This window comes from Mauremys reevesii, linkage group 8 (assembly GCF_016161935.1).
Source record: "Mauremys reevesii isolate NIE-2019 linkage group 8, ASM1616193v1, whole genome shotgun sequence".
NCBI lineage: Eukaryota > Metazoa > Chordata > Testudines > Geoemydidae > Mauremys > Mauremys reevesii.
Genome location: NC_052630.1, coordinates 47,274,218 through 47,302,043, shown reverse-complemented (window position 1 = coordinate 47,302,043; position 27,826 = coordinate 47,274,218). Strand labels below are relative to the sequence as shown.

Below are 27,826 nucleotides of genomic sequence, written 5' to 3'. Positions count from 1 at the left end.
GTGAAACAAAATCAGTATACACTTTCTAGAGATTAAATTTAACAGGCTGATCTCCTGGCTACAGCAGTCTTGTCTCACCCAAAGCCTTTTGCAGCGTTTCCAACCAATGCTGGTTGTGATCCCCTTTCCATGATTAAAAAGCTGTCCGTTTACTTCCTAGGGCCAGGATAAGAGGTGCTTTCCTTGTCCTGCAGATACAGTGCTGTACATTTTTGCAGTGCACCTCTCCCGCACCCCCCAATGAGGCTCTTCCCCAGCTGTTCCTCCTCTTCTCCTCCTGTTCAATCTCACAATCCTTCATTTGCCTTTAGCTCAGACCAGTGATTGTGAACAAGACAACACACAATTTACATTGCAACAGATAGATGGGTAAACATCTTTGGTCTGGCAGGAAACCAGTTTTTCACCTCTGATGGGGATTAGCAACTTGATACAAAATACACACACACACCTCCTTACATAATAGCAGTACATACATTGTATAATAATATTCATACCCACTGTGACATCAGCTTTCCTTTGATACTTTATCTGACATTCTTTGGTGAACCAGAATGTCCATATTAGTAACCCCCTTGCCAACTGGTATTTAGGGGTTTTGGGGTCCCACCTTCATTTTACAGTAATTATCCAGCCCCCTATAATGTCTGATAGTGCGGCTGCAATTTTTTGGAACTTTTATTACAATAAAAAGCATTAGTGCCAACCTCGGGCATTCAATAATCATGAGTCCAACAAAATCATGAGATTAGCTTAAAAATCATGAGATTTAAAAATAATAATAAATGTTGAGTTATTTTAATTGTCCTTCTGGGTTTTTTTTGAGCCTTTAGGGTGTGGCTGAATCACATTTTCTTTGCAACAGATAGGGCTAGAAACTTACTTTTTTCTAAATAAAAGCTGAGATTCTGACACAATCACGTGACTCCAGGAGCTGGAGTTTTAAGAAAAAAACCCAAATATCACTGAGCCAGAAAGCTAGTATCTGAGCCAAGGGTGGTGGACCTCCCTGCTTTTTTGAGTATTTGTGGGTCACTTTTGATTTTAGCAAACTCACGACACGTGTGGAGTATCACTGCCTGACAAGCATCAGTATTTTTGCTGTTCATGGCGACACCATGCTGCCTGGCTACCTGAATTTATTATTTAAAGTCTCAAACTAACGCAGGAAGGGAATCTGAAATGCGGTGGGTTTGAAGCCGCTTTTAATCTTGGTCTCCTGTCAGTCTCGTCACCTACATATTTCCCATCCTAGATGCTTTGTGCATAGAACAGCAGCCCTGAGGCCATCCGTGTCCATGGGGGATGACCTCTAAACAGGCTAGAAAAGAGGCAGTTCCTTTTTGGGGGAGCCTTTCTTTGTTTGTTTATAATTTCATGGCTTGGCCTGGAGAGGTTGAAATGGGACCCTGGCCCTCTGAGGGGCTCCAGAGGCCACAGATTCTCGTCAACAGATGCAGTTGGTTCAAAAGCCGGTTTCTTTTCAATGGCGAGGATTCATATGCAAAGCAGTGAAGAGGAGAGAGGGAGTGGGAAGCATGGATCCCAGCCGGGCAGGGCACTCTTAATCTCAGAGGTTCTTTTATGGTTGGCCTCATGAGCGAAACAAAGCTCAGACTCTTCATCATTTCCTCTCTTGGTTTTTTGTTTGTTGCTACTTAAGAATTAGGGTGCAAAGCTTTAATTTAGGGCTCTGATCCTGAAAATGCTTGATGTTAAGTGGTCGCATTGAAGAGTGTGGGCAAGTATAATAACAACACCTAGCTGTTATCTGGGGCTTTTCATCAGCACATCTCAGTGTTCTTAGAAAGGCAGTTTCATTAGCCCCATTTTAAAGAGGTGGAAACTGAGGCAGAGAGTGGCAATGACTTGCCCGAGGTCACTCAGTCAGTGGCAGAGCCAGGAGTAAAAGCCAGGTCTCCTGTCTGTCTGTGTGGTGGAAGGGAGTAGTTGCCAAATTCTTACCCCAGATCTGTGACTCCAGCTGTATCTTTGCGTAAAGCACATCCCCCATTTTGCCCCAGTTTCCCATTAGCAAGATGAGGCTTGTAATATCTGTCTCACCAAGGGTGTTTGACAGGTTGGTTTGTTCTTGTTTGTGAAGAGATGTGAGGATGGAATGTAATGAAAGTGCTGGATTTTATGTATTGGCTGGTGGCTTCTTTGCACCACAGTAAGGATTTGATTTCTCCTCTTCTGGGGAGGAAACGGGGAAGAAATCCCTTTACCTCAAATCCAGCAGTCCAAGGTGCCATTCAGAACTGAGGCCCCAGGACCTTTCACCCTGAGGTGGGATTTTGCCAGCATTTTACCAGCAACCCTGTCAGTCTGGGATCATAGCAATAATGCTGGCATTGATCTAGCACCTTTGAGCCAATGAGCGCTAAGAACTCTATGAAGGCAGAGTGGGGAAACTGAGGCATGGAGTGGTGCCGTGACATGCTTGGGGTCACAGAGGCAGAACGACATATCGAATCCAGGTGTGCTGACTGCTGTCCTCACTGTGTGAGAACTAGAATGTGCTGCCGCCCCATTCTGGCTTCTTTTTAAAATCAGATTCTCCCTCCCCAGGTGGGATGTCACAGACTAGGGGGAAGAAATCCAGTCTAGATTTATTTAAAAAAAATGCAGATTTTTTTGTGCAAATGGATTTTTTCATGGAAAATATTTGCCATTCGTCATCCAGCTCTAGCGTTTCATTGATATTATTTATATTTATGATGCTATTTATTTTATGTGGTAAGGTGGCCACTGAGGGAAATGACTGAGTATCCAGCCTGGCTGTCCTAAAGACCTAGCGTGCTGCTCACTCTGCAAGAGGCTTACGTCTCGTTGGGATTTACCATGCCGAGGATGATCTAGTTCTACCATTGGGTGGACGGGGCTGGGGGAAATTGTGGATTTCTCTCCCCTCCCCACTTTAACGTGGAGGTGTGGTTACAGTCACAAGCATTTCCCGCATGGCTTATTAAGGTGCGACTAATAACAGCTCAGCCTGTGGTTCAATGCTAGTCCACTGGTGCTCTGCAGAGCACATGTGGGGGATGAGCAGAGTCTAGAGCTGAGTAGGCAGAGGATACGGCCTTGCCCTCCTCCAGCTGTTACATTGCATTAAAAGGAGCTGGAAATCCATTGCCTTCCTAACTACTACTTTGAATTTCTATAGCTCCCAGCAAATGCAATCATGAACCAGGACCCCATCGTGCTAGGCACTGTACACACACTGAACAAAAAGGCCAGGAGCTGGCAGTTGAAGTGTAAGACAGGAGAACGGCTGAACACAGACCAACAGGAGAGTCCAAGTAAACAATGAGACAGTGCCGGTCGGCATGATGGGCAGCAGTCTCTGCACACCCACAGCCTACCCTCTGCTTTTCCATATAAGCAACTGATGGCACTGCCAGAGGGATGTTACCTTCTCCCGGATAGGCTGGTGACTGGGAAGTGGAAAAGAGGTGGGTTTGCAAGACAATCTCCGTAGGGTAGGGTGGTCAAGGCTCTGACATATTTTGAGAAGCCCTGGGGTAGTTTATGTAGATAAGGGATGGATTACACTTCACTCCAGCCGGCTAATCTTCTCCTGGCCAAGGCAGGAGAACTGCTTCATTAGATAAGCTGATTACTTCAGACCCAGTAAGAGTTGTTTGTATGTGGAATTGCTCCAGTCAGATTCAATGCTTGGCTACATTAGGTAAACTTGCCTTGAGGTCAGCGGTTTCAAGCAGTCCTGGAGGGTTAGGTGGGATGTCTGACCTGGCATGGGGAGGGTAGGAGAGGGAAAGGGAAGGGATAAGGGAACCTTAATTACAGGTCTTTCTCTCTCCATAAGAATGCGGTTAAATATTTATTTTAGTTCTTCCAAAGGAAGGAACTTGATAAGATAATACGATCCTGACAGGTTTGACCTCCCGATCCCCAGGAGTTTTGCCGAGGGGCCAAAGGTCAGTGGCAAAGTAATATCGTGGTGAATTAAGTTGCCAGGGTTTTGTTATTTGTTTGATTACATTGAGCGGTGAGCAAACCTGGTACTTTGTGGGACACAGAGACCAGTAGCCTGGTGAAGCTGAAGCAGCTCCTGTCAGGCAAGGAAGAGAGCCAAAAATCTGTGTGATTGTTTGGGGCGGGTGGGGTGGGGGGAGGGAAGGTTGGGGAATAGGCCACCTGATTAATTCTCATTTTTGAAGCCACAAATAGCTGTAAACTGTGATTCCCTCTCCTGCCGGCTGATCTGCAGTTCATTTGTATTGTGGGTTTTCTTTGGCCTGCCAAGTTTAGTTCACCATTTAACAAGGAAGCTAGTGTGTTTGTGTGATATTACATAGCGCAAGTGGAGGCCATCGCCGAGTGATACCTTGCACCTAACGTGCACCCTTGGGCCTCTGACCTGTGTTCTGCCATGAATCCATCTCTTTGGAGTTTTGGACTGTGGCTAGCATTCCAGCCCCAGGCGTCGCGTCAGACAGCTGCCGTATCGTTAAAATGACTTGCCAGAGAAATATTTCTGAATGTCCCCCGTAATTAAGCCCTGATACAGCAGAGCTCTGAAGCACACGTTTGTTTAAATTTGACAGTTGTCCCCCTGAAGTCAATGGGATTTTAAGCACAGACCTAAAGGTAAGCACATGCTTAAGTGCTTTGATGAGCAGAGAAGGCGTGATGAATCAGGGCCAGGGGGTAAAACTTTAAAACTGCTTAAGCCCCTTTTTCCAAGTGACTTTGGCCCAGATCAATTTCAGTGAGAGTCAGGTGCCTCAGGTACTTTAGAGGATCTTGACTTTAGGAGCTTACTTTCTATTGACTTTTTTAAATATGAAAATTTTTACCTATAGTGCTTTGCTAGATTGCAGCCTTATACTGTGCCGTGAAGTGCAGGATGGGCCTCAGATGCCAGTACCTTGCAAACCTACAGAGCTAGAAATCTGGAAGGTTTATACTATTGGAAAAGGGAGAGCCCCTGCGCTTGTTCTATTCCTGGTTGATTCAGGTTCCTGCGGAATCGGTTTTTATTCAGACCTTCATATCCCCACATTATTACAATTGCTACATTATTATGGAAACAGTTATTTTAGGTCACTTTCTGAGTTTTTTCTCAAGTGTGTTACTGTTTTTCTCACCTCCTGAGCCTTGTACTATCAGACTCTTGTCACTAAGGCAACTGGCTTTGCAGTTGAGAGGGATACAAACAAAAAATAGCACAAATAAAGTATTTTAAAACTCTCTAAAACGTTCCTGTTTTCTGTAACTGACATGACACCTTCAACATCCATCAATGGGTGGTGCAGGAAAAAGGGGGTCTATTGGGATGGCCTGGGTAACATGCTTGTGGATACGCAATGGGAGAGTTACAGTTTGTACCCATCCCAAATTCTTGATGATGACACACCTCTGCCTTCTTTGATGCTATTCAGTTCTTCCATGGTCTGATTGAAAGCCCTGTGAAGTCAATGGAATGACTCTGGTTGACTTCAGTGCAGCTCAGTGTAGGTCCTACATCCACCACCATTTCTGGGTAGGTATGTCCAGGCAGACATAAAATCAGGGTATACGTGTTCAGGTGCTGTGTACGTACATTGTATGGCCTAGATCAACAGTTTTCAAGCTTTAGCAACCTGAGGAGACCCCCATTTTGATTTAAAAATGTTCATGGACCCCCAAATCCCCCACTCAGCCCCAGGTCCCACCTCCCATTCCACCCCTTCCCCCAAAGGCCCCACCCTTCCTCTTTCCTGCCTCGTTCCACCCCCTCCCCTGAGCGTACCCCATCCCCACTCCTCCCCCTCCCTCCCAGGCCCTCCTGCATGCCTCTGAACAGCTGTTCCTGGTGTGCAGGAGGTGCTGGGAGGGAAAAGGAGGAGTTGAGGGAGGGAGGGGGAAGAGTTGATCAGCGGGGCCCACGGACCCCCTGGATTACCTTCATGGACCCCCCCCCAGAGGTCCACGGACCCCTGTTTGAGAAACGCTGGGCTAGGCTCTGGTTTCAGTGGAGCTATGCCACTTTGCACCAGCTGACAATCTGGTCCTGTCGCTTTAACAAAAGTGAAAGCAAAGAATAGAGTAGTTCCATCCTGAAAAGACACTCTCAGATTGGCACTCAGAGTCGCTTTGCTTCTGTGGCTCACTGACAATCAAATGTGACTAGTTTGGGCTCAGTCTTGTAACTTGCTGAGCTCTCTTAGCTCTCATTGAGGTGAGCAGCTCACAGGATCTGAACCTGTACAACTAAAAAGCTGGGTCTCCCCCAGTAACCCTGCGGAGTGACCCTGGAGTGTGAAAGCTAAGTGATGTTTCCTTCTCCGAGTGCATCATCAGCAGAAAACCTGTCCCGGCTGTGATGTATAGGGCAAGTCAAACACACTCTATCTTCACCTGTAATAGATCTCGTTTGGGTCATGGTTACAAATGACAATGCACTAGCGAGAATGAACAGGGCTGAACTCTGAGTCCAGGCAGAGTTGGCAGCACTGATAGTTAGAAAATACTTCTTTTTACTTAGGTCTGTGGGAATCTGTGGTGGAAACTGCCCCTTAGTTTCACAATGGTCCTCCCTTTCTGAAAAAAAGTTCTCTTTTTGCTGGCTGGAATTTTCCGGCCTTCATCTCAGCACAGAGATGGCGCTTTCTGGAAAGTTTGAGCAAAATCTGTTTATCCATTTTTAAGTTTTGAAGTAGATTTTAAAAAGAAGCATTTTGCTCATGTATGACATTCTCTGGAATGTATTGTGTGTGTCTGTAGAAAAAAATAGATTTTCAAAGGAGTGTGAGAGTTAGTCACCCAAATCCCTTTGACTTTCAACTTCTTTAGACTTTTCTTGAAAACCCCAGCCTAAGATTAGGAGTGTAAACTGATTAGGCTAGTAAAATACTGTAAATGCAAATAGACCCAAGTTTAAAAAGATTTGAGTGGATCAACGGTGTGCAAACGGTTTCACCTCTGTTGTTCTGACCGTTAATGTCAATTGGACGTCTATGCACACTTGCCAAGAAAGCTGAGGTTACCTTGCTGTGTCTGTCCCGTGGGCCCTTGAACTGGTGGCGGGGAAGCATTTCACCTAGCTGGGATACAAGTGTCTATCAGATGGTCATTCTCGGGTTTACACAAAGCTCCTGTCAGGGGGCTGATATTTTTGTTGTCACTGAATGTGGGTCACTGAGGTGACCTGATATTTAAGGTGAAAAGCCAGGACACCTGTGGTAGCAGTGAGGGTCACTGCGGGGTGAGTCGGAGGATATTGGCAGCTGAGGCCGATGCTCATCCCCCTTCTCCTGCCCCACTCTCTGTGAGTCTGACTGTGTGGGAGTGCTGGCGTGAGGCTTCATGCAAGGGTGGGTCACTGGTCACAGGTCTGCTCTGCACCAAGGGGCGTTATCCCTGAGTCTGGGTAGACAGACACATGCCGCTAGCTGGCCTTGAGCTAGCGTGCTGAAAATAGCCGTGTGGCTGTTAGAGCGTGGGCAGTGGCTTGCGCTAGCCACCTGAGTACAGACCCTGGGGCAGGGGTGGGCTTCTCCTCAGGCAGCCAGCCCATGCCGCCAGCCCTGCTGCAACGTCCACAGCACACTTTTTGGTGCGCTCACTCATGCAGATCTAGCGTGTATCTGTGTACCCGGGCTTAGAGGCACAATCCAGCTGCAGCGTCCCTGGGAGTGTTCATGGGTTCAGCACGTGGGATTTCATAAAATGGATGGGACACTGGGTCTTGATCCATCAAACAGGGACAAGGCTGGTTTTCAGGAATACACGTTCACTCTGCCGGTCTCTCTTGCGCCATGCTATGCAAGTGCTCAGTGTGGGCACCAGGCATCAGTTTGGTCTCCTATAGCAGGTCATTCATTCCACGTGCAGGGACTTTCAAGGGGGTTCCTTGACTTCATCCTGTGTGCTCGCCTCTGCCTTTGCCTCTCCATCAAGGAACTGCTGAGGGGCGTCTCATTAGTCCGGACCCAATGTCTTGAGGGCCTTAAAGTTGAAGCTGGGGCACCGGCCTGGCACTGGAGCAAAATGGAGGGGTGTGGTGTTTTCTTGGTGGCTTTTCTTCCCCAGGCGATGCTGCATTCTGGGCAAGCCAGAGTGCCTGGGTTACAGCATTTCCACCTGCCCCAGATACTGTCGGCTTCACTAGCCCTGCATGAATTTTGCTGGCCAGATTCTCATCTGAGAGAAGTGTGGTAGCTTCCTACTGTGCTGGAGGAGGGAGAATGCAAATTACGTCACTGCTGCCGCCGGCGTATCCTGAGATTTCAAAGCGTTGTAGCACCTTGGCCTAGGGAGGGCAGATGCCTTTGGTGGAAGCAAAAGTCCCGGGTCTTGGCTAGCTGCTCAGATGGTTTTCCCCCTCCCTATCATCACTTCTGTCTGCTTGGGATCAGCCGGGGACAGCTGCTCTTCATCCAGGGGCTGATCTCTGTCAAGCTCTGGGGCGTCTGGGTGACGACATTGGTCCCATCTGCTGAGTGGAGCATCTATCCTCTCTTTCACCCCCTAAATCGTGACACAGATCCAGACCCTGTGTTGACCCATGGCCTCCTTCCTGTCCCCCAAATCCCAGTCCGTTATTGCCAGCCTCAGCCTTCACATACTTTGCCCTCCTGGCAAATGACACACACCACTGTCCTGGGTTTGATAAGCAGTGGCCCTTGGGGTGCCTGGAAGGCGGGGTTTCTAACTGACCTGCCCAAGGAAAGGCAAAGAGATCTGCCCTGGGACACGAAAACCCTCTCACAAATCCAAGGTGGGCCAGAGAATTTTCAGCTCTGCTCTTCCACAGTGGGAGGGGAGGCAAGGAAACCATTGCACGTTGTTTAAGCACTGAACTTGTTACCGTGCGCAACCCAGCTCCATTGTCTTCCACACAGCTGAGCCCACTCAGAGCGGGACTGAATCTGGCCCTGTGGCCTTCCCCATAAATCATTCCCTAGAATAAATCTAGGGAAACTGCCCCCATCTTTTCTTATGCAGAAGTCGCTGACTTTTGCCGAGTTTCTGTCTCCTAGGGCCCATAAACAAGAAAGCCCAAGAGTTCCCTTTAATTTCCCAGCTCACCTTTATATTGGGCCACGGGTGAGTAACTTAGGCTTTGTCTGAAAAAAGAGGAGCTTAAATAACTTTTGTAACTGGAAATGTGTTTGGGGCTGGGGTGGGGCAGGGCGGGAGGCTTGGTTATTTTAATTCAGTGAAGCCAGGTTGTGACGTAGGACAAACCCAAAGCCAACGTGGTACCTCTTTTCCAGGAGGTGAAATGCCATCGTCCTAATTGCTCTGGCCAAGCTGAAGGGTAATAAACGAAGAGCAGTCAGTCATGAAGTGTTTCAAACCCTCCCATTTTCAGTGGTATAAAGTGTTACAATTAACGCAAGGCAGGAGGGAATCCAGCTGTTTAAGATTCAGTATGGCCAACCCCAGCCACATGATTCAGGCTCTAGGAAATGATGAGTCTGGCTTAAAAATAATGTGATTAAAACAAACAAATAAATCTGGGGTTCTTTTTCTTGGCCTCCTGGTTTCTGGGTCATGTTTGCAAGTTTTCACTGCAACCATGAGGGCTGAAAACTTGCATTCTTTTAAAGTGAAACGAGTGATTCTCCTGTAATCACGTGACTCCAGCAGCTGGGGCTTTAAGAACGCTACCAAATATTGCAAGGGCCTGGATAAAATCATGCAAGAGATTATTTTTAGCCTGATGGTGACCTTTTAACATCTGGCTATGTAACGCTTCCAGGGGATTTTCTGCGTTGGCATTCACGCATAGGTGCAATGCTGCCTCACTGTGCATGGGTGGGCATATATGTCAGGAAAGGTGGCTGGTGAACGATAATAGGCAGCATCATGGGTCTCCCTAGAGATACTCTTTCGCTCCTGGACTCCTGGCTCTCCACTGGAGACATCCCCAATTCCATGGGGAAAGCCATTGTAGGGGGTAGATCATGACCCCATGGCTGCAGCAGAAGAACCCTCAGCTTCTCTCAAGCCCCTGGGTTTTTCCAGCATATCTTAAGCACAATGGAGGCAGGGAAGAAAGCTCTTCTGAAAATCACAGCCTAATCACTCCCATCTGCTCAGTGCTGCTTCCATCGCCGCCTGCCAGGATGCTCGCCTCCGACGCTAAGTGGCACATTATTTTCGATAACTTGCAATCATTTGCTGGAAATCTCCTCCTCCTTTAAAAGGTCCCCCTGGAAAGACAATTCGACAAAAACATAGGGCAGCCCACCCAGCTCAGGCTGACATTTGAATTCTGCATCCGTGTTATTGGAAGTACGACCTCGCTGTGTTTCATGGTGGGTTTGTCAAGATTCCGACCACTGGGCCTCATTTTTACCCAAATGCTCTCCAAAATTAGAGCCAAAAAGGAGCTACCAGGTCCTTCTAGTTCATCTTCCCACCCTGCCAACCCACAGTGGTTCCCTACAGTCTCTTCTCCAATGGTTCCATCACATCCTTTTGGAGACTATTACACAGGCTAATAAACAACGTTCCTCCTGATGTGCAACTTTACTTTTCCCTTAGCCCAATTTCAAGCTCTTCATCCTTCCAATTTACATCCAAAAGGATCCAAAAACTCTTTGCCAACTACATATAGGAATTACTTCACTGAAATGCAGCTGCCTCTGGGGTGCAATGTGGCAGCTCTTTTACCAGCACTGTTCAACAGCTGAGGATAGAAAGCAAAGAAGAGTATTTTATCTAAACTACAAGGTTAATTATTCTACTGAGATTGGAATCTGACCAGGACCTCTGAGCAAACAACACCCCTTCTCTTTCAAACAGCACCCTGCTGCCTTTAGGCATTCAGTTTGGTTACGGAAATTGGCGTTCTGTCCTGTCGGAAAGATGGCAAGAACTTGGCAACTTGATCCTTTCTTCTGCATAATGGACCATGTCTCCATCATTCTGCATCCCTTCTCTGCAGAGCACACTCCTGAATGCAAGGTCTTCAGCATGTCAACCACCACCCCAGCTCGCTGCCTAGGTTTAACAGGATCCATTATGCTATCTTCCCCCCCCGCACACCTATGACTTTAAGGACTGAAAAGCAACATCTGAGGAGGAAAGAGATGTAAATCTGGGAGGTGGAGGGGGCTCCCTAGGAGTGTTTAAGAGACAGCACTCAACAGCTGGATGGGATCACTCCACAACTCCTTTCCTGATGAGGCTCCCAAAGGAATTCGGCGCTCAGCCAAGGGTTGTACTGCCGTGATCTGGGGATTGTGAGGATGGTAGATAGTGAATGAGGGGATGAGACGCAGCCCAAAGACCCTCTTGTAAGTTTCATCAGTGCTCCAACTTGTGCTTTCCAAGTGCACCTAAGAAGCAGACTCTTCCTCCTCTGTTTGATCAGTGCCCTTGCTGGTGTTTTGTCCATTGCTCTCGAAATGGGGGAGGCAGAGAGTCATGCAGCCTCCAGGTTGGAAAGAACTTGCTCATGATGCATCTTAGAGCATCTGGAATCCTAACACTTCCAGGACCGCCTGCCTGTTCGGGAACTCCCTGCAATTTTCATGCCTCTGTCCCAGGTCCCACAGAGAAGGGCAGTTAAAGAACCTAGGGCTGAGGTCAGGCTTTGCCGCGGAGCATTGCTCCATGGGGATCTGGCATCATGTTTGTGTTGTGCGAGTCCATGATGACCTTACGCATATGTGATGTCACTGCCTGCTGATGCTGTGTTGGATGAAGGTACAAGTATAGGATCCAGGTGATGTCCTCTCACAGATGATGATGATAACCCCTGGCTCTGGATAGAGCGAGGAGCCATTTCCTGAGTCGCATGCGTGTGCAATGCCAAAGCAGAAAATCCAAGCCTGAACCGCTGAACTAGACTTTCCCAGTGCAGCACACGCAGGCAAATCTCCAGAGTGGAAGGAGGTACCTGGTGAGCTCATGAGTGTCCCACCTACAAGCAGGCCTGGGGAGTTGCTGTGTGACCAAGTGGGAAATGAGCAGGGGATATGATGCCCAGTGGGCCCAAGGCAAGAAGAAAGGAGAAGGGATGTGGGAGGATGCAGCTGTGATTGGATCGGGTCCCTGTAGAGCTCCAGCTGTAGATACATTACTAACAGTGCTGTCTGCATCCCTAGCACCTCCATCAGGTTGTGACCCTCGCGCTGCGTTACGAGCAGCAGGCAGTGATCATTTATCCCCTTTTAGAGCTGGGGAAACAGAGGCAGAAGTGAAGGGACTTTCCCACAGTGTATCAGCGGCAGGGGCACTACTGTTGAGCTTCCAGCTCCCTGCTCTAGCCGTTAAACCACACTGCCTTCCAGGCTGGGCGAGTCCTGAGCCATAGGTGCCTTATCCCCAAAAATCCCCTCAGAAGCTCGTCAGCACTTGCCAAGGGGGCAGGGAGATGCCCATACTGCATCCTTGCATCTGTGGAGCAGGAGGCTCAGAACTGGGGCTGGGACAGACCTTCCAGGTCTGAGGAAAACTTCCGAAATACCAGGCCAGGAGAGAGGGGGAAGGTGGGAAATGAAGGGCAGAGGGAATGGGCCGCAGCTGTGGCCTGCGCAAAGGTGCATTGCCCTGGAGAGCCACCCTCCAGCTCCATGCCCCAGGAAAGCGGCTAGAAGGCTCAGTATGATGGGAATGGGAGGGTCGTCTTGCTTTCCATGAGTGGTTCTGGCATGGCACAGGCCTTGTGGGTGCTTTCTGAGCCTCACCGATTGTTTTCGGGACAGCTAACTGCAACAGCAGCTGACTTGCAGGTGGATCGTTGCATGCTCGGACCTGTCGTCTCTGGAGGTGGGACCTGCGTATTAATGATGCGGATGGTCATGGGGCGGGCTTTGCCCCAGGGTTGCATGTTGGTCATCCTGTGACCTGACAAAATGCTGGCTATGTTACTTGAACACCACCTAGGGAGGAGCATGCCGGTGGGTGGGGACCTGGTCCTGATCTCGTCGTCCCACCCGGTAACCTCACCCCGAAAATGCTGAGGAATGTCCCCTCCATGGTTACACTGGCCTGGGAGGTCAGAAAATTAGCGTCAGAGGCATTTTGCAGCAGCCCAGATTGGGAAGAGGTGCGTGGTTTTTGTTTTGTTTTTGTTTGTTTATTTGGGTGAAAGCTGGTTCTTTGTGAAGGAAGAGCATCCTCTAGTGGCAGTCAGCGGAGCCGGCAGGTTTGTCAGGCTGTAAGTGGAGCAGCCACGGACAAAATATTCTTTCCCCCCCTAGTTCTTAGCCTATATTTCTTTTTCTATCATGAAGAGCAGCAAATTGAGTGTGCTGGGCTATTGTGTCTCCACCTTGGACCGTGGGAAGGGTGCCTCTGAGGACAGAGCAATCACAGCATCATCCTCCCACATCCCTTCTCCTTTCTTCCTGCCTTGGACCGACTGGGCATCATATGGTTTCTCTTCTAAGAAACTCGGGGGAGAACGAAAGAAAATACCTGTCTGCCAAATTGGCTTTATTTTCACTTTGTTTTCCCCTTTCTCCTGGGAAAAGTGACAGGCTGGGAGAACGAAGGCCTTTCTTGGCTATTCATAGGCGGCATCCCCACACACTGAGCCCCTTTGCCCCATTCTTGGTTTCTGCAGTGCCCCCCGACGAGGCAGCCAAAGAGGGGGTGTGGTCGGTACCAGCTGCGAGGTGGTGGTGTCTGATATGCTCCTACCTCCACCAAAATCAGTGGTGTTAAGGGAACTGGGGCTGATAGCCCCTTGGTTCAAATGAATTTGTAACTGTCCAAATGTTCATTAAAGAGTCTGTCACCAACACAGATGCCCTGGGCCAAATCCTCAGCTGATGTAAATTGACATAACTGTTATCTGCACTGATTTGCACCAGCTGAGGAGCTGAGCCCATAGAAACCCTATAAAGGGATTTGCATTGAATGCTGCTAAATTCCCTCACCGATTTCCAAAGTCTCTTTCCCACCTCCCGGGTATGGAAATCCACAGACTCCAATGCCCCCGCTTGGAATGTCTCTCCGACTGTCAGGAATGGGTCCCTTGTCCCTTTAAACCCATTTCCAGCGGAGCAGGGGATTAACAGGAGAGAGGTAAAGGGCCAATCCGCTCAGCGGAGCTTTGATCATATGTGATAGTTGCTGGATTAGGTAACAGCTCTGCCGCTTGAAATTGGATTGTGGTGGATGAGTGTTAACATCTCGGGTGTCCTGGCAGAAGGTTCATTTGAGTCTTATACAGTGCTGGGAAGATAAAGGAGCTTTTAAATAATCATTTTGTCTCCTACTCACCAGAGCACAGACTTCAAGCAATAACTAGGTGGCATCAGGTCTGCTTAGACACATTGGCCTTTCCATTTATTTATTTAATAGTGTTATTCTACCTGGCTTGCCAAACAGGCACAATTGCTGCAAATCCCAGCGCCTTCTCACCCAGCTGATTTTTGGATTCCACTCATTAAACCTATGTAATTATAATGTAATAGTAATCTAATGTGTACTCGCACAAATATGCAGATGTGGATATAATAGAACACACTGTGTGTGTGTGTGTTTTCACATTATATAGTAATATTACTAAGCACCTATATTGCGCTTTTTTTTCCTAAAAAACTCTACACACACCCACAGACTAATTAAATCACACATGCACTCCTGACTAGGCAGTGAGTTTTTATTATTAATATAAAAAAGCTCTCTTTTGAAATCCTAATCACAAGTGTGTCTGGTTTGAAACCCTATTTTGTATTTGTTTTCACCTTTTATTTTTGTTTCAATTTGTCTTTTGAGTTTTGTTGGGAAGAACAGGAGATTATTCTCTGCCATTCATGTCATCTTCGTCTCCGTCCCATCTCCTGGCTTCTTTTCCTCCTTTTAAGTTCTGCTGTTTGCCTTTTCTCTTGTTTAGGATTAAGGATCACCAACCCCAAATCAACACACGTTTCATTGACAGTGCTCCACATCTTCTGCTGTGATTTCCTTCCCCACCGTCTCTCCACCTCAAGAGATGTTTTGTTTTTGTTTTTGTCCTGTCTGTCAGTTGGCTTGCTTTGTGCGTGTTAGTTATAGAATCTTTCGGTTGATTTTAGCAGAGCATCATATACATTTACAGTAATACCTATGTAAGAGAGGTGGGGCCCGGGCCAAAATTCTGGATCTCAACTCTTCTGAATTCTTGTCTCTTTGAAACTGGGATTCAGATGTAAATTTGGCATCTTCAACCCATCTCTAGTGTGCAAATTATAATTGTTAATTAGCAATTGTTTGTAATTTATTATTTTATTTTACTAACAAATTTACTTGCACATTTCAGCCCTTTCACTGACAAAATTTCAAACACAAAAGGGATGAAAAATACTAAAAAGGATTTGTGTCCAGAAAATTATGATTTCAAAGCCATTTGGGGGGTTTTAAGTCTCCTATTATTCATGTTCATTCTCAGCTGAGCCTTTTACTTAAAATTGGTTTCTATTAATAGTAATTGTATCATTCAGAAACTTATTCTAGATTAAGGAAAAATATGTTTCTTGTTATTTTCACTGGCTTGTTACGAGTTTTTATTGGCAGCCAATTTTAGATTATTTTTTTAAACTGACAGTAAAACCATTTGCTGATGGTTGGCAGTGCAGATTATAGGGCTAGGAATAATGGGTCAGATTCATTTTAGACATAAGCAAGCATAGCTCCATTAAAATCAATGGATCATCACACAGCTATGCCATATAATATGTATATATTGTCCCGCCGAATCTCTATAGAAATTCAGTGCACTGGTTCTTCCTATCTCTTATTAGCATCCCTGACTGTGTCCAGATTCTGTCTAAATGCAGCTGTTTCTTACCCTTCCCAGCAAGGCTTACAAAATTGAAATACAGTCAGTTTAACCCCCACCCCCCGCCCCCAAAAAACGGCAATTCAGCATCGTAAGTTGCCAGTTTGCCCATCCCCTCCTCTCTCCCCGCCCCATTTTTTCCCTCCACTTTAGCTGGAGTTTTCAGGCAGGCTGCTTAGTACATATTTACCATTTTGCTACCCAGCTGCCTGGTGGCAGAGTGCATACGCACACAAGGGTTTTGCAAACTCAGGCTGGGCCTCCACTTTCGCGAGTGAGCCCGGAGCAGTGGAGTGCTGTTTTTTTGGTTTTTTGGTGTAATTTTTTATTTTTAATTTCAAAAAGCGAGAGAGTGATTTTAGGAAAACACTCAAAGAAAGAGAGTGATTTTATATATGTTTAAAGCATGGATTGAAGCTGTGAGAATACTAGAAAATTCTCTTTGGCAAGTAATTTGTGAGAATATGATTATTGCTGCTCTCTTGGCTTAGTACAGTTCAAGTAAGTCCCAAGAATGACAAAAAGCTGTTTCCAAATAATAGTTTTATTATTATTAATAGTTTTTATTTTCCTTTTGTCTTCCACCAGAGGATGTCAGTTAAGCCTTGTAAAACCCTCTTTTTTTAAAGGCAGGGAAACTGAGGCACGTGTAGTTTAAAGTCCTGATCCTGCAATGAGCTCTGCACAGGGGTCCTGCTTGTTGCAGGATCAAGGCTGAGGGCTTCGTCCGGCACCCACTGAAGTCGATGTGGGTTTTATTGTAAACTTCGACGGGAGTAGGATGAGGCCAGAAATGACTCATCAAGATCACATGGGGAATGTGTGCGAGAGCTAAGAGCAGAAGCCAGGTCTCCAGACTTGCAGCCGTCTGCCTTATTCTCAGATCTGCCTTCTGTTTGTGATGCATTTCAGCAAATTTGGGGGAAATCAAATCCTTGTGTCCTTTGTATCAGTCATAAAAAATGAGAGAATTGGGAATCGTGCCCTGATTCTGTCTCCTGTTGTATTCTCTGTGTGTGCAACAGCCAATGCATCAGGCAAAGCAGGCTTGTATTTATTTGGGTTTGCAGAGTTGCTGTTAATGCCTCTAGTTTATCCGCTATGCAGATCTGAGAACAAGATTTTGCATCTTGTTAATTTTTCTTCTTGCGAGAACAAAGAGCAGAGCAATCATTCGGTCAGATTCTGGAGTCAGATGTGATCGCAGAACAACAATATGTAGAAATCAACCCCAGGGAAAAGCCCTATGGATTGGAATATAATAGAGTGCTTGCATTGCTGGAGAGCACCTTGACCCCACCTATAGAATTCTAGGTTTTTATAGCTCACTATTAAATTTCTGTTGGTTTTAGCCCTCTGAGATTTTTCCCTAAGGGAAGAAAAAGAAACCCATGTAACCAAGAGTTAATATTCGTTGAATGATTATTTCCACCATGAATGATCTAATATTTGTGCAGCTGTTTGGAAATACAAAGCCATGTTATTAATTAGTCTCCTGATTTCTAGTTTGTTATTTGCCTTCAAAAGTATAATGCCCTTTAAAAGACAAAAACGAAAGCACTTCTTCTTCCCATTGTAATTGAGGAGCATGTGTAAACAGTCTGCAGCCCAGGCTGGTCATGTGGAGAACACGATGCCCCGAATAACTAAATGTCCCCTTGCATTGGCCTCACATCTACCTTCCCTGTCACAACCTCATGGGGGTGACCTGCAAAGGCTGCGGAAACAACCAGAACTGGCAAGAGCCCACGGGGCCAGCCAGACGCACACAGGACTCGCGATCTATTTATTAAAGCGTCGTGTCTGCAGCGTTAACTCTCAGTGCACCAATGGGTTTCCCCTCCCCTGAAATGGGAGCTGCAGGTGCTGGCAAAGAACCATCAGCAGGAAATGTGTCTGCAGCCCCTTGCCCCTTAGCCACCACGCTCTAAGCTCCAGCAGCGGCTCACCAGTGGAGATCTCTCTGCTGACCACAGCCGGTGGGGCACAGTGGGGACTGCTTTCTCCCCGTTCTGTCTCCAGCTGGTGGCAGCTCATGAGCCTTGGAAAGGATGGGCTCAATTGGGGCATTCGCCCTGGCACTTCTGCCACCAGTGGGGCCTAGCTGCAGGGTTCCTGTCCCACAAAACTTGGTTCAATCCTGAGTGCTGAGGTCTCTTTGCCATGCCCACTCTAGGGAGGGCTGGAGAAAGGGGTCTGGTTGACAGCCCTGGGGACAGGAACCCTCTGTTTACCCACAGAGGGAAGGACAGCATGGGAAGTAGCAGTGCAAGCTGGGGCTGCCACCCATCCAGGTTTTTACCTGGACAGTCTCTTTTTTGGCTTCTGTGTCCTGGTGCCATTTAGGGTTTCCAGGTGCCTGGTTTTTGGAGACCTGGCAACCCTTAATCGCACCTGAACCAAAAGCCTGGTTACCACAGGGTGGAGGGAGGCACCAGCTCATTAACCCGTGCCAGCCCCTGCTTGGGAAGAGGCAGGCTGGGGCCAGGGCCTTGGTGGAAGAGGTGGAGAGGAGGTTGGGCCTTGGGGGAAGAGGCAAGGCAGGGGGCTGGGCCTCGGGGGTCCAGCTACCAGCCATTAGAAAGGTGGCAACCTTGTGCCAGTGTCTCCCAATGTGCCCCACCCTACTCCAGAGGGAGCGCCACGGAGGGTGAGAGCAGAGTCCGCGGCCCATCCAGGGTGGGACTCTCCCAGTGAGACTGTCACTAGGGGGCCGACCAGCGACAGTTGTGCTGTAGGCTCTGGCCACTGGGAACTGCTCCAGGCCCCAGCTTGCTTCAGGCCAGGGCCAGTATAGAGTCATGAGCTGGTGATTGCGTTGAGTCACTGCCAGCCAGGCTGGGTTTGAACGGGTGAACTAGAAGCACACTAAGGGTTTGCAAGCAAGGGCCAAGTCGGCATAAATAGGGCATAGCTCCCTTGAAGTTGGGGGGACCAGATCCCCAGCTAGTGTCAATTGGCACAGCTCCACTGACCTGGCTAGAGCTGTGCTGAGTTCCCTCAGTGGAGGATCTGGCCTTCACTGCCTGCTGAGCTGTTGCTATTGTTTGTGTTCATCCTCAGGGCATTGCTAATCGTTCCCTCCCTCCTCTGTCTCTTCTCACAGTTCTAAGTATCCGGGGAGCCCAGGAAGAGGAGCCCACAGACCCGCAGCTGATGCGACTGGACAACATGCTGTTGGCAGAGGGCGTGGCAGGGCCTGAGAAAGGAGGAGGCTCAGCAGCGGCTGCGGCCGCAGCAGCAGCATCCGGAGGGGCTGGCTCAGACAATTCCGTGGAGCATTCTGACTACAGAGCTAAACTCTCACAGATCCGACAGATTTACCACACGGAGCTGGAGAAATATGAACAGGTAACAGGCTCATTCGCGGAGGCTAAGCAGAGGCTTCCCCCTCTCCCGGCCAAAGCAAAGGCAGGGTTTAAATGAAGCTCTGATCGAGGAAATAAACCCATTCAAGGGATAATCTGCCCGTAGAGCACAGGGAAGATAATGCAACAGAAAATGGAGCCGATAAGAGAATCGGTATGTTACCTACACACAATTCTGTACGCCAAGCCAGCATGGCTGTGTGTATATGGGCTGGAGCTCTAGTGACATCTATTGTCAAGGTGGTATGAGTGTAGCAGTTACACACCCCTGTAGCTCAGAACTTCCTGAGACATCCACTGTTCAGGCTGAAATCCGACATGGGTAGCTGGTCAAAATTTTTGCACAGGTTTTTATATATATATATATATATATATATATATATATATATATATATATATATATATATATATATATATATATATGAAGAAAAAATAATTTATTTATTTATTATTTATTTGCAAAAAATTGTTGATGTCAAAAACAAGCTGAGGTTTGGCTTGGTTTTTGCAAAATTTTCCATAATGCATTGTTTTAATCCATGTTTTGTTATCAAAATAGTGTCAGCATTTGAATCAGAATCATTCGAGAAATGCTTCGTTTACTGAAAAGCCCATGTTCAGTAAGAAAACCTGGCTTTTTACCTAAGGATTTTGATCAAAATTTTGATAAATTCATGGAAAACGACCCTGGAAAACTTTGCGATGAAGGCAAAACTGAGCCATTTCAGACTTTGAGATTTTTTTTTGCAAACTCATTCTGCCATTTTCAGCCAGCTCCTATGACAGGCTTGGGGTCTGCGTAAAGGGGATTGTTTGGTTTTTAAGCTTGACCAAAAAATATTCACCCCCTCTTAGGAGTAAAGGAGAGAGGAAGGCTGGTCCAATGGTTAGGGCCTTAGTTTGTGCCTCAGAAGACCCAGGTTCAATGATCTGTTCTGCTAATAACTCACAGCACCCCTGTGCAGGGCTTGCCTGATTACCCGCCTCCCCTGGGCATGCAGGGCTTGCCTGATCCACCTGGCATTGCTGCTTTCACGAGCCCTGGTTCCTGGTGGCACCGCCGCCCGCCTCCCAATGGTCCAGGTTCAATTCTCTACTCTGCTAACGACTCACTGGTAGGGTGACCATATTTCCCAAAGTGGAAACAGAACACCATGCAAGCCTGGCCTGAGCCCTGCCACCGTGTGGGACTCACTGCCAGGTTTGTTTTTGTTTTTTTCAGTGTAGACGTATTCTTAGTCTCCGTGCCTCAGTTTCCCATCGGTACATGGGGATTATTGCTCACAGGAGAGTCTGTGAGAAGAAATACGCTACAGCTTGTGAGCTGCTTAGATGCTATGGCGATGGGGGTGTATAAGTACCTAGGATACAGAGAAGTGAGGCGGGGTGCGTGAGACCATAATTCTCCCATTATAAAAACAATTGTTAGGAGCTTTTTTTGAACAGCCTGAGTGCCAGAATGGATGGAATTGAAACTGGGCGGGAAATCACCTTGGCTGAGGGAAAATGCCTTAAATATCCTGGTGAAAATTGCTTGAGATTTGGCTAACTGAGGAGTGTTTGAACTGCTCATAGGAGGCACATTGCGTACAACAATTTAGCCATATTGTCAGTGACAGACAGCTGAGTTGTATTGTGCTGTACTGTAACTCCCTGACCATTACACCTCGCCTCCTTCAGACCCATAGGGGTGTGAGAAATGAGTGAAAGGTGGAACACCTGTATTGCATTGCATGCTGCTCTCCAATGTCCAGATTATAAAGGCTTTCAGCCACTGGTGTCTGTAGGACAGGTGGCCTGATTCAGCCAAAAAGTGGACCATCCTGCAAAATCTGTAACACTTAAAATCATAGACTTTAAGGTCAGAAGGGACCATTATGATCATCTAGTCTGACCTCCTGCACTATGCAGGCCACAGAATCTCACCCACCCACTCCTGTATCAAACCTGTGTCTGAGCCATTGAAGTCCTCAAATCATGGTTTAAAGACTTCAAGGTGCAGAGAATCTTCCAGCAAATGACCCGTGCCCCATGCTGCAGAGGAAGGTGAATCCCCCCAGGGCTTCTGCCAATCTGCCCTGGAGGAAAATTCCTTCCCGACCCCAAATATGGCGATAAGCTAAACCCTGAGCATGTGAGCAAGACCCACCAGCCAGACACCCAGGAAAGAATTCTCTGCAGCAACCCAGATCCCACCCCATCCAACATCCCATCACAAGCAATTAGGCATATCTACCGCTAGTAGTCAAAGATTAATTAATTGCCAAAATTAGGCTATCCCATTATACCATCCCCTCCACAAACTTATCAAGCCCAGTCCTGAAACCAGACATGTCCCTTGCCCCCGTAACTTCCCCCAGAAGGCTGCTGCAGAACCCCACTCCCCCTTTATACAATTTCAAGTCCAAACTTCCCAATAGCCAGTCTATAGCCATCCACTCCCATGTCCACATTGGTACTGAGCTCAAATAATTCCTCTCCCTCCCTGGTATCCATTCCTCCGATATATTCACAGAGAGCAACCATATCTCCTCAGCCTTCCCCTGGTTAGGCCAAACAAGCCAAGCTCCCCGAGTCTCCTTCCATATGGCAGGTTTTCCACTCCTTGGATCATCCCAGTAGCCCCTCTCCGAACCCGCTCCAGTCTGAATCCATCTTCCTCAAACACGGGCGACCAGAACTGCACACAGCACTCCAGATGAGGTCCCGCCAGTGCCCTGTACAACGACACCAACACCTCCCCATCTGCAGAGAGCCAGTGACCACTGGTGGAGTAGCTGCATTTAAACAAGGATTGGAGGCGCACTGAACCAGCCCTGCCCCCTTTGTTGCCCAATAGGAATGTGTCTACACTGCATTGTAAACCCAGGTCTGTGAACTTAGTGTTTCCAAGCCTTTGCTTGAGCGTGCACACTGCACTGTAAACCCAGGCTTACAATAGCTAGACCTGGGTCTCAGGGCTGTGCTAACACATCCATACTGCACTACGCAGTGGTTTGAGCTGCTTCCACACTACAACATGACCGGGCTTGGACCTAAATCTCAGTAGGACTTGGGCTCCGAGCCAACCCCCTAGCAAGATCCTAGGATCTGGTCTTGAGTGCTTGCTGACCAGAGTCAGACAGATTTGTGTGTGGACAGAAGGGAGGCTTGGGCTGTGTTTAATGTAGACATACCCTAGGTGCTTGGGAAGAGAGCTGAGGTACTTTTCAAGAGAGCAGCTACAAGCTATCCCCTTTGCTGAACTGTGCAGGAAGGTTTCTGTTGCTAGTTTGCTGTAGAGTCCCTGAAGCCTGCAGGACAGGCAGTCCCATTGAGGTGGAGGTAGAGGAAAGGGGGACCCACTGACTGGAGTAGGGGGCCTGCACTAAGTGAGAGAATTTATACAGGGTGAACAAGATGCACATTGAATGAGACACAGGAAATGGTCTGGCCTGTGTTACGCAGGAGGTCACACTAGACAACAATGGGTTCTTCTGGCATTAAAAGCAAGGAACCTGGTAACAGTCTCGGTGAATAAGGCATGGCTCTGCAGGAGTAGAGCTGGGAGAGTGTTTGGTTCTGAAAAATTGGGAAAAAATCAGTTTGGCTACATCCCGTGCGTACCATTGGCTATGAAACTGGCGATGAGCCATTGGCTTAGCGGAAATTGGACTTACTGTCGAGAGAAATGTACTCCATTGTCCGTGTTCTGGACTGACAGCAAGGTGTGTCTCTTGATTGCCCCCTTCTCCATCTCCCCTCAACCAAATGAGGTCTCTCACTGCCCAAAGCCAGAACACACTACTCCCAACCAGAGGACAGCCTGCCAGCTGCACTCCTGCCTAGTCCCTCTCCGCTGAGCCCTTCTTTGTGCTGGGAAAACCAGCAGTGAGGGGAATCTGACCGCAACAGGTGGGCAAAGGTGGGAAGTATAAGTGGACGTCATGTGTCAAGTAACCCTTGCCTTTCCAAGTCCTGCTTTCCTGGAGTTCGTGGCTTTCCCAGGGTCAGATGTTTTCCCCTCACGTTTGATTTTTAATCTTTGTGTCGGAGTCTGATTAGTGGATAAAGACTTGGGCAGTGAATCCCTGCCATGCAACTTCCTGTCCTTCCGCTGAGGTGGCTGTGGGGAGCCCAGGCAGCTGTTGACAGGGAAGCCGTGAGTCTGAGTTGGGGCAGAGGACCTGCAGCTCGGACATCAAAGCCTGCTGGCCAGGTCCCCTGGCTGTCTGGCCTTTTCAGAATGTCTCCCAAGACCTCTGGATAACTGGGTTCTGCCGTAACGTCACGATCATGACTTTCCATGTGCAAAGAGCCCTGACATTGTTCCACCTTTGCCCTTGAAATGCCACAGAAAGGGATAGTGAGAAGGGCACCTTGGCCAGGATCTCGATCTCGATCTTGATCTTCCGTGCTGCGTCCTGGGTCCCACCAAGCTGCCATCTCTCTGGGCCAGAGAATCAGAACAGCTTTTCCTCTCCAGTTCTCCCCTCAGGATCAGAGGCAGGGCTCAGGCAGCCCTTTCCAGAGATCCTCAAGCTGCCGGCACTGGTGGCCGTAGAGAATTCAGCCCAGTTCAAGATGGTGCAGCAGGTGATTGGATCCATCTGCAGCCTGTCAATGGCAGTGCCCTACACACCCTGTGGGAGCGCAGAGAGAGGTGACAAGCCCCAGGGGGATGCTGGAAGGGCCATCAGAGGACCTACTGGGTGTCTTTCCCCCCCCCCCCCCCCTGCAAGGAGACCGTAGGTTGAGAGGATCCAGGGCTTTTGTGGGGGAGAGTTGTGAGGCCTGCTGAGATTTTCCATGTTCAGACAGGGCTTGGAGAATCAGCTGTGCTTTAGGCAGGCTAGTTGTGTGGCTGCTGAGCTCCAAATGCTTTGATTTCATATCTTGATGGCTGAATGTGGTTTGTGACCATTGCATCCCGACAGCATCAGTTTGCGCTGACCTGAAATCACGCACATGGGTGGTCTCGTGAGCCTAAGGTGTGGGGTAGATGTCCCCTCCAGGTCACAGCTGTCCTGCTGGCAGGGAAGCTGGTCCCAGGACACAGGAGCTGGCTGGGACAGGTCCAGTGTCTGGCTTCACCTCAGGGACCTGATGTTGCTGTGACTCGACACAGCTTTTCCCTGCAGTTTTGTCTATAATGGTTTTTTGCATGTAAAGATGAGGCAGGCTGAAACTACTTGGAGTCTGTAAGAATGGGTCTGGCTCTTTCAGCACCTAGGTAAACAGCCAGGAGAGGGTATAGCAGACCTCTCAGACGAGAGAGATTTCCTCACGACTTACGTGGATTGTACAGGGGCCAGTGGTTCTGCTGTACAGAAACCTTCACGAGGGCTCTGACCAACTAGCTGTATCTACTGGGTAGTTAGCTACAGTTGATGTCTTTAGAGCACCATGGGATGATGGGGAATGTTAAAAAGACTGGCCCTGTTTAGTCTTGGGAAAAATACTTATGGGGGGACCTGAGAACAGTCTTCAGATGTGTTACGGGCTGTTATAGAGAGAATTGGGATCAATTGTTCTCTATATCCACTGCAGGTAGGACAAGAAGGAATGGGCTTCATCTGCAGCAAGGGAGATTCAGGTTAGATAGTAGGTACCAGGTTTCTGTCTCTAAGGGGAGTTAAGCTCCGGAACAGGCTTGCAAGGGAGGCTGTGAAATCCTCGTGACTGAGGCTTTTAAGAGCAGGCTGGACACACACCTGTCAGGGACTGTCTAGGTAGATTTGGTCCTGCCTCAGTGCTGGACCTGATGACCTCTTGAGGTCCCTTCCAGCCTGACATTTCTACAGTTCTGTGAATCAGGTGATTGTCACAGTAGCAGCCTCCCCTTCACGGCATCTCTGGAGTGCCGGAGAGTTCTGGCTTTTGGGGCGGTTGCTCCAAGACTACCCTTATGATTTACAAGGCCCAGCAAGAGCAGGGCCCCAGGTGCCATGAGGGCAGTGAGCTACCCTGTTCGGATGGGTCTGGGGAGAGAGAGCAGCAACTTGTCCCGTGTGAAGCGGGGGCACTGCTCTGGGTGTGTTGCATGCCTCTCTGGGGGCCCCAAGGCGTGAGGCCCAGCCCAGCCAGCCCTGCTTTCAGCACAGAGCAGTGAAGTTCTTCAGCAACTCGTTGCTTTTCCTCTTCATCTTTGCAGGTCGCCTCCCTTTCAGAGCCGGGCTGTCATCTGTGTTGCTAAGTGGTTTGCTTTCCTCTGGCCCAGCAGCCCCTGGCTGCACGGACCTGCCGGCATCCAGCATCTGAAGCAGCAGACTGAGAAAATGTTTTAAAAACAAACATCCCCCGTGGGCATGAGAGGAGCGGGGGACCGCGGGTGGTGGGAGCACGCGCAGCAGGGCGGTGCTGTGCCGTCAGCACACTAATTCCAGTGATTACCTGCTTGCCCTTTCATGTCAGGGCGCCTGTCTTGCGCTGCCTGCACTGCTTTAATTATTATCATTATTGACTTGTTATCAGATGTGCTGGAAACCTGCAGCAGGTCTGTGTCACTTCAGCGCCCGCAGCCACTTGATGTGGGTCGTTTTGGGGGCTCTGACTCAGCCCCCTGTCTCTGGGACCTGCATGCCTGCAGAATTAACCGTTCGCCGTGTCGGCAGCCTAAGGTGCATTTGAGCCACCAGCACCCACTGCTTCCCATGCTTGTTTCTGGCCCACTCTCACCATCCTGTCTTTTGGCACCTCTCTCCCCCGCCTGAGGGGCAAGCGCTCTGAGACCTGGGACCATCCATAAGTAACATTTGTAGCACAGATAGCGTTAGGACAGGCCATCTCGCGTGCATCAGAACAGCAGCTGATCCTGGGTGGGCTTAAATCAAGAAGGAGTTGCCAGCTCCCAGGCACCCCGTTGCACAGCAAACCACGTTTCATTATGGGAGAGCTGGTCTCATGAGGCACTGGCTACTTCGGCAGGATTGCAGGCCAGTATAGTCAGACTGTTGGCCTGCCTGTGAATGGAAGGAGGTGGGATACCAGACTGGTTGAGATGTTGGTCTGATCCAGTATGTCAGGGATGAAGGGATCAGTATGGCTACCAGACTGAGAGGACCGTGGTTCTGATCTGACACGGCAAATCCTATATTTTTCTGGCTCCTCCAGCCAACCCCAAAGCAAAAGTAATAGAGGGTAGGGTTTTTTCAGCCTTTGTCCCAAACAAAAGGCTTTATGCAGCCCAGCTTCTCCCATTCCCCCAGCAGCAAGGAAACAGCATCAACTCCTCCTCGCCTGCTCAGTTTGGGTTTGGCAGCCTACCCTGAAAGCTCATTCTCTGCCTGGCAGAAGAGAGAACTTTTTACTCTTACCTATGAAGAGCCAGCCTAGCCTGGCCTCCTCGTTCCCTATATCTCTGTCCTAATGACCCCCGATGGAAGACTCTTCCTTTCCCTTCCTTAGTCATTCAGAGTGGGACAGTTCTCCCTTTCCTCCGCTGCAGCTTTGAACGCCTTCCCTGCCTGCCCGCCTAGGTGTGCACAGTTCTACAGCCATTCCCAGGCCTGGTGTGAGGATCAGCAGTAATAGTAATTAGCATTTACAGAACTCTTTGCATCTTCAAAGTGAAGTACCAATATGTGTTAATCAGGGCCTGTTCTAAAGCTGATAGCTAATTAGAGAGAAGGGTTTGGGCCAGCTATGGATTATGTGGCCTCCCAAGTGTCTGAGCACCTACTGTATTTATCCTCACAGCACCACTGCAAGGTAGGGAAGTGCTATTAACTCTGTTACAGATGGGGAAACTGAGGCACAGAGCAACTAACTGATTTGCCTGAGGCCACACAGGGATCCTGTGGCAGAAGAGATGCTTGAACCCAAGTCTACAGAGTCCCAGACCAACACCCAACTCACTGGACCATCCTTCCTTTCTGATCCCTCTTAAAGCTCCCAAGGCCTCTGCCCAACCACCTGTTCTGTTCTGTATTCTGTGCAGTGACTCCCCGTTGCTGTCTCAGATGCTGGCTGCGCAGTTTATCGCTGGATGTTTTTCTCCTCTTTCTCACTTAGGCTGCCTGCCAGGGAAACAGATTATCACCAGACAGATACAGAGGAATGGAAGGGAGCTGAGGGAAGGGCAGCCACATAGATCCAGGGGCAGGAGGGCTTCTAAACTGAAGAAGGGTTAAAAGCTGACCGTGTGCAGCCATGATGAAGGGAAGGCCCTACTGCGACTGTCTGTCACTGGTAGAAGGATGGGAGCGCTCAGGAAGGAGAGGGCTTGGTTAGAGTGGTCCAAGGAGGACCCAGAGTTCCTGGGATGGAAGTGAGCAGAGGACGATGGAGGTTAAGCATCAGGGAGATAGTGTAGAGATGAGAGGGTACGTTATAGTCCTCTTAAGGTGGAAGCTCCACTACTTGGGTCATTTTTAAATCCTAGACTGGACAAAACACTTAAAAAAAGGGGGGGGGGGAATAATCCCACACAAGCTGGCAAGTGGACGAGGGGCCTGATCCAAAGCCCATTGAAGTCAGTGAGAGTCTTTCCTCAATGGGCTGTGAATTAAACTCTACATGACCCAACAGGTCCTCTCCGCCTGGCCTCTAGGGATACTCTAAAGGGTTGGGCCCAGTTTCATCTCCTCCCTGGCCCAATTTAAGGCTCTTTCCTTTAGAAACCCTCACCACCGCTTCAGGGCTGAAGTTGCAGGCAGCTTGATCCCCACCGTGGAAAGGGGAAGTGGTCGACACTATGGAAACGGGTTCGGTGTCAGGTCGCAGCTGGGTGGCTAGATCTCGT

The 27,826-nt window shown here is 48.6% G+C and overlaps 1 protein-coding gene across 4 annotated transcripts in view; it reads left to right on the top strand.

Annotated features, from left to right (window-relative positions):
- The window catches only part of PBX1 (PBX homeobox 1), a 240,528-nt gene that overhangs the window by 169,573 nt on the left and 43,129 nt on the right, over nucleotides 1-27,826 (top strand). For all 4 annotated transcript variants that reach the window (XM_039484087.1, XM_039484088.1, XM_039484089.1 and 1 more), the window contains exon 3: nucleotides 18,843-19,087. In XM_039484087.1, the coding sequence (XP_039340021.1) occupies nucleotides 18,843-19,087 (245 nt within the window). The remainder of the gene's footprint in view (nucleotides 1-18,842; nucleotides 19,088-27,826) is intronic.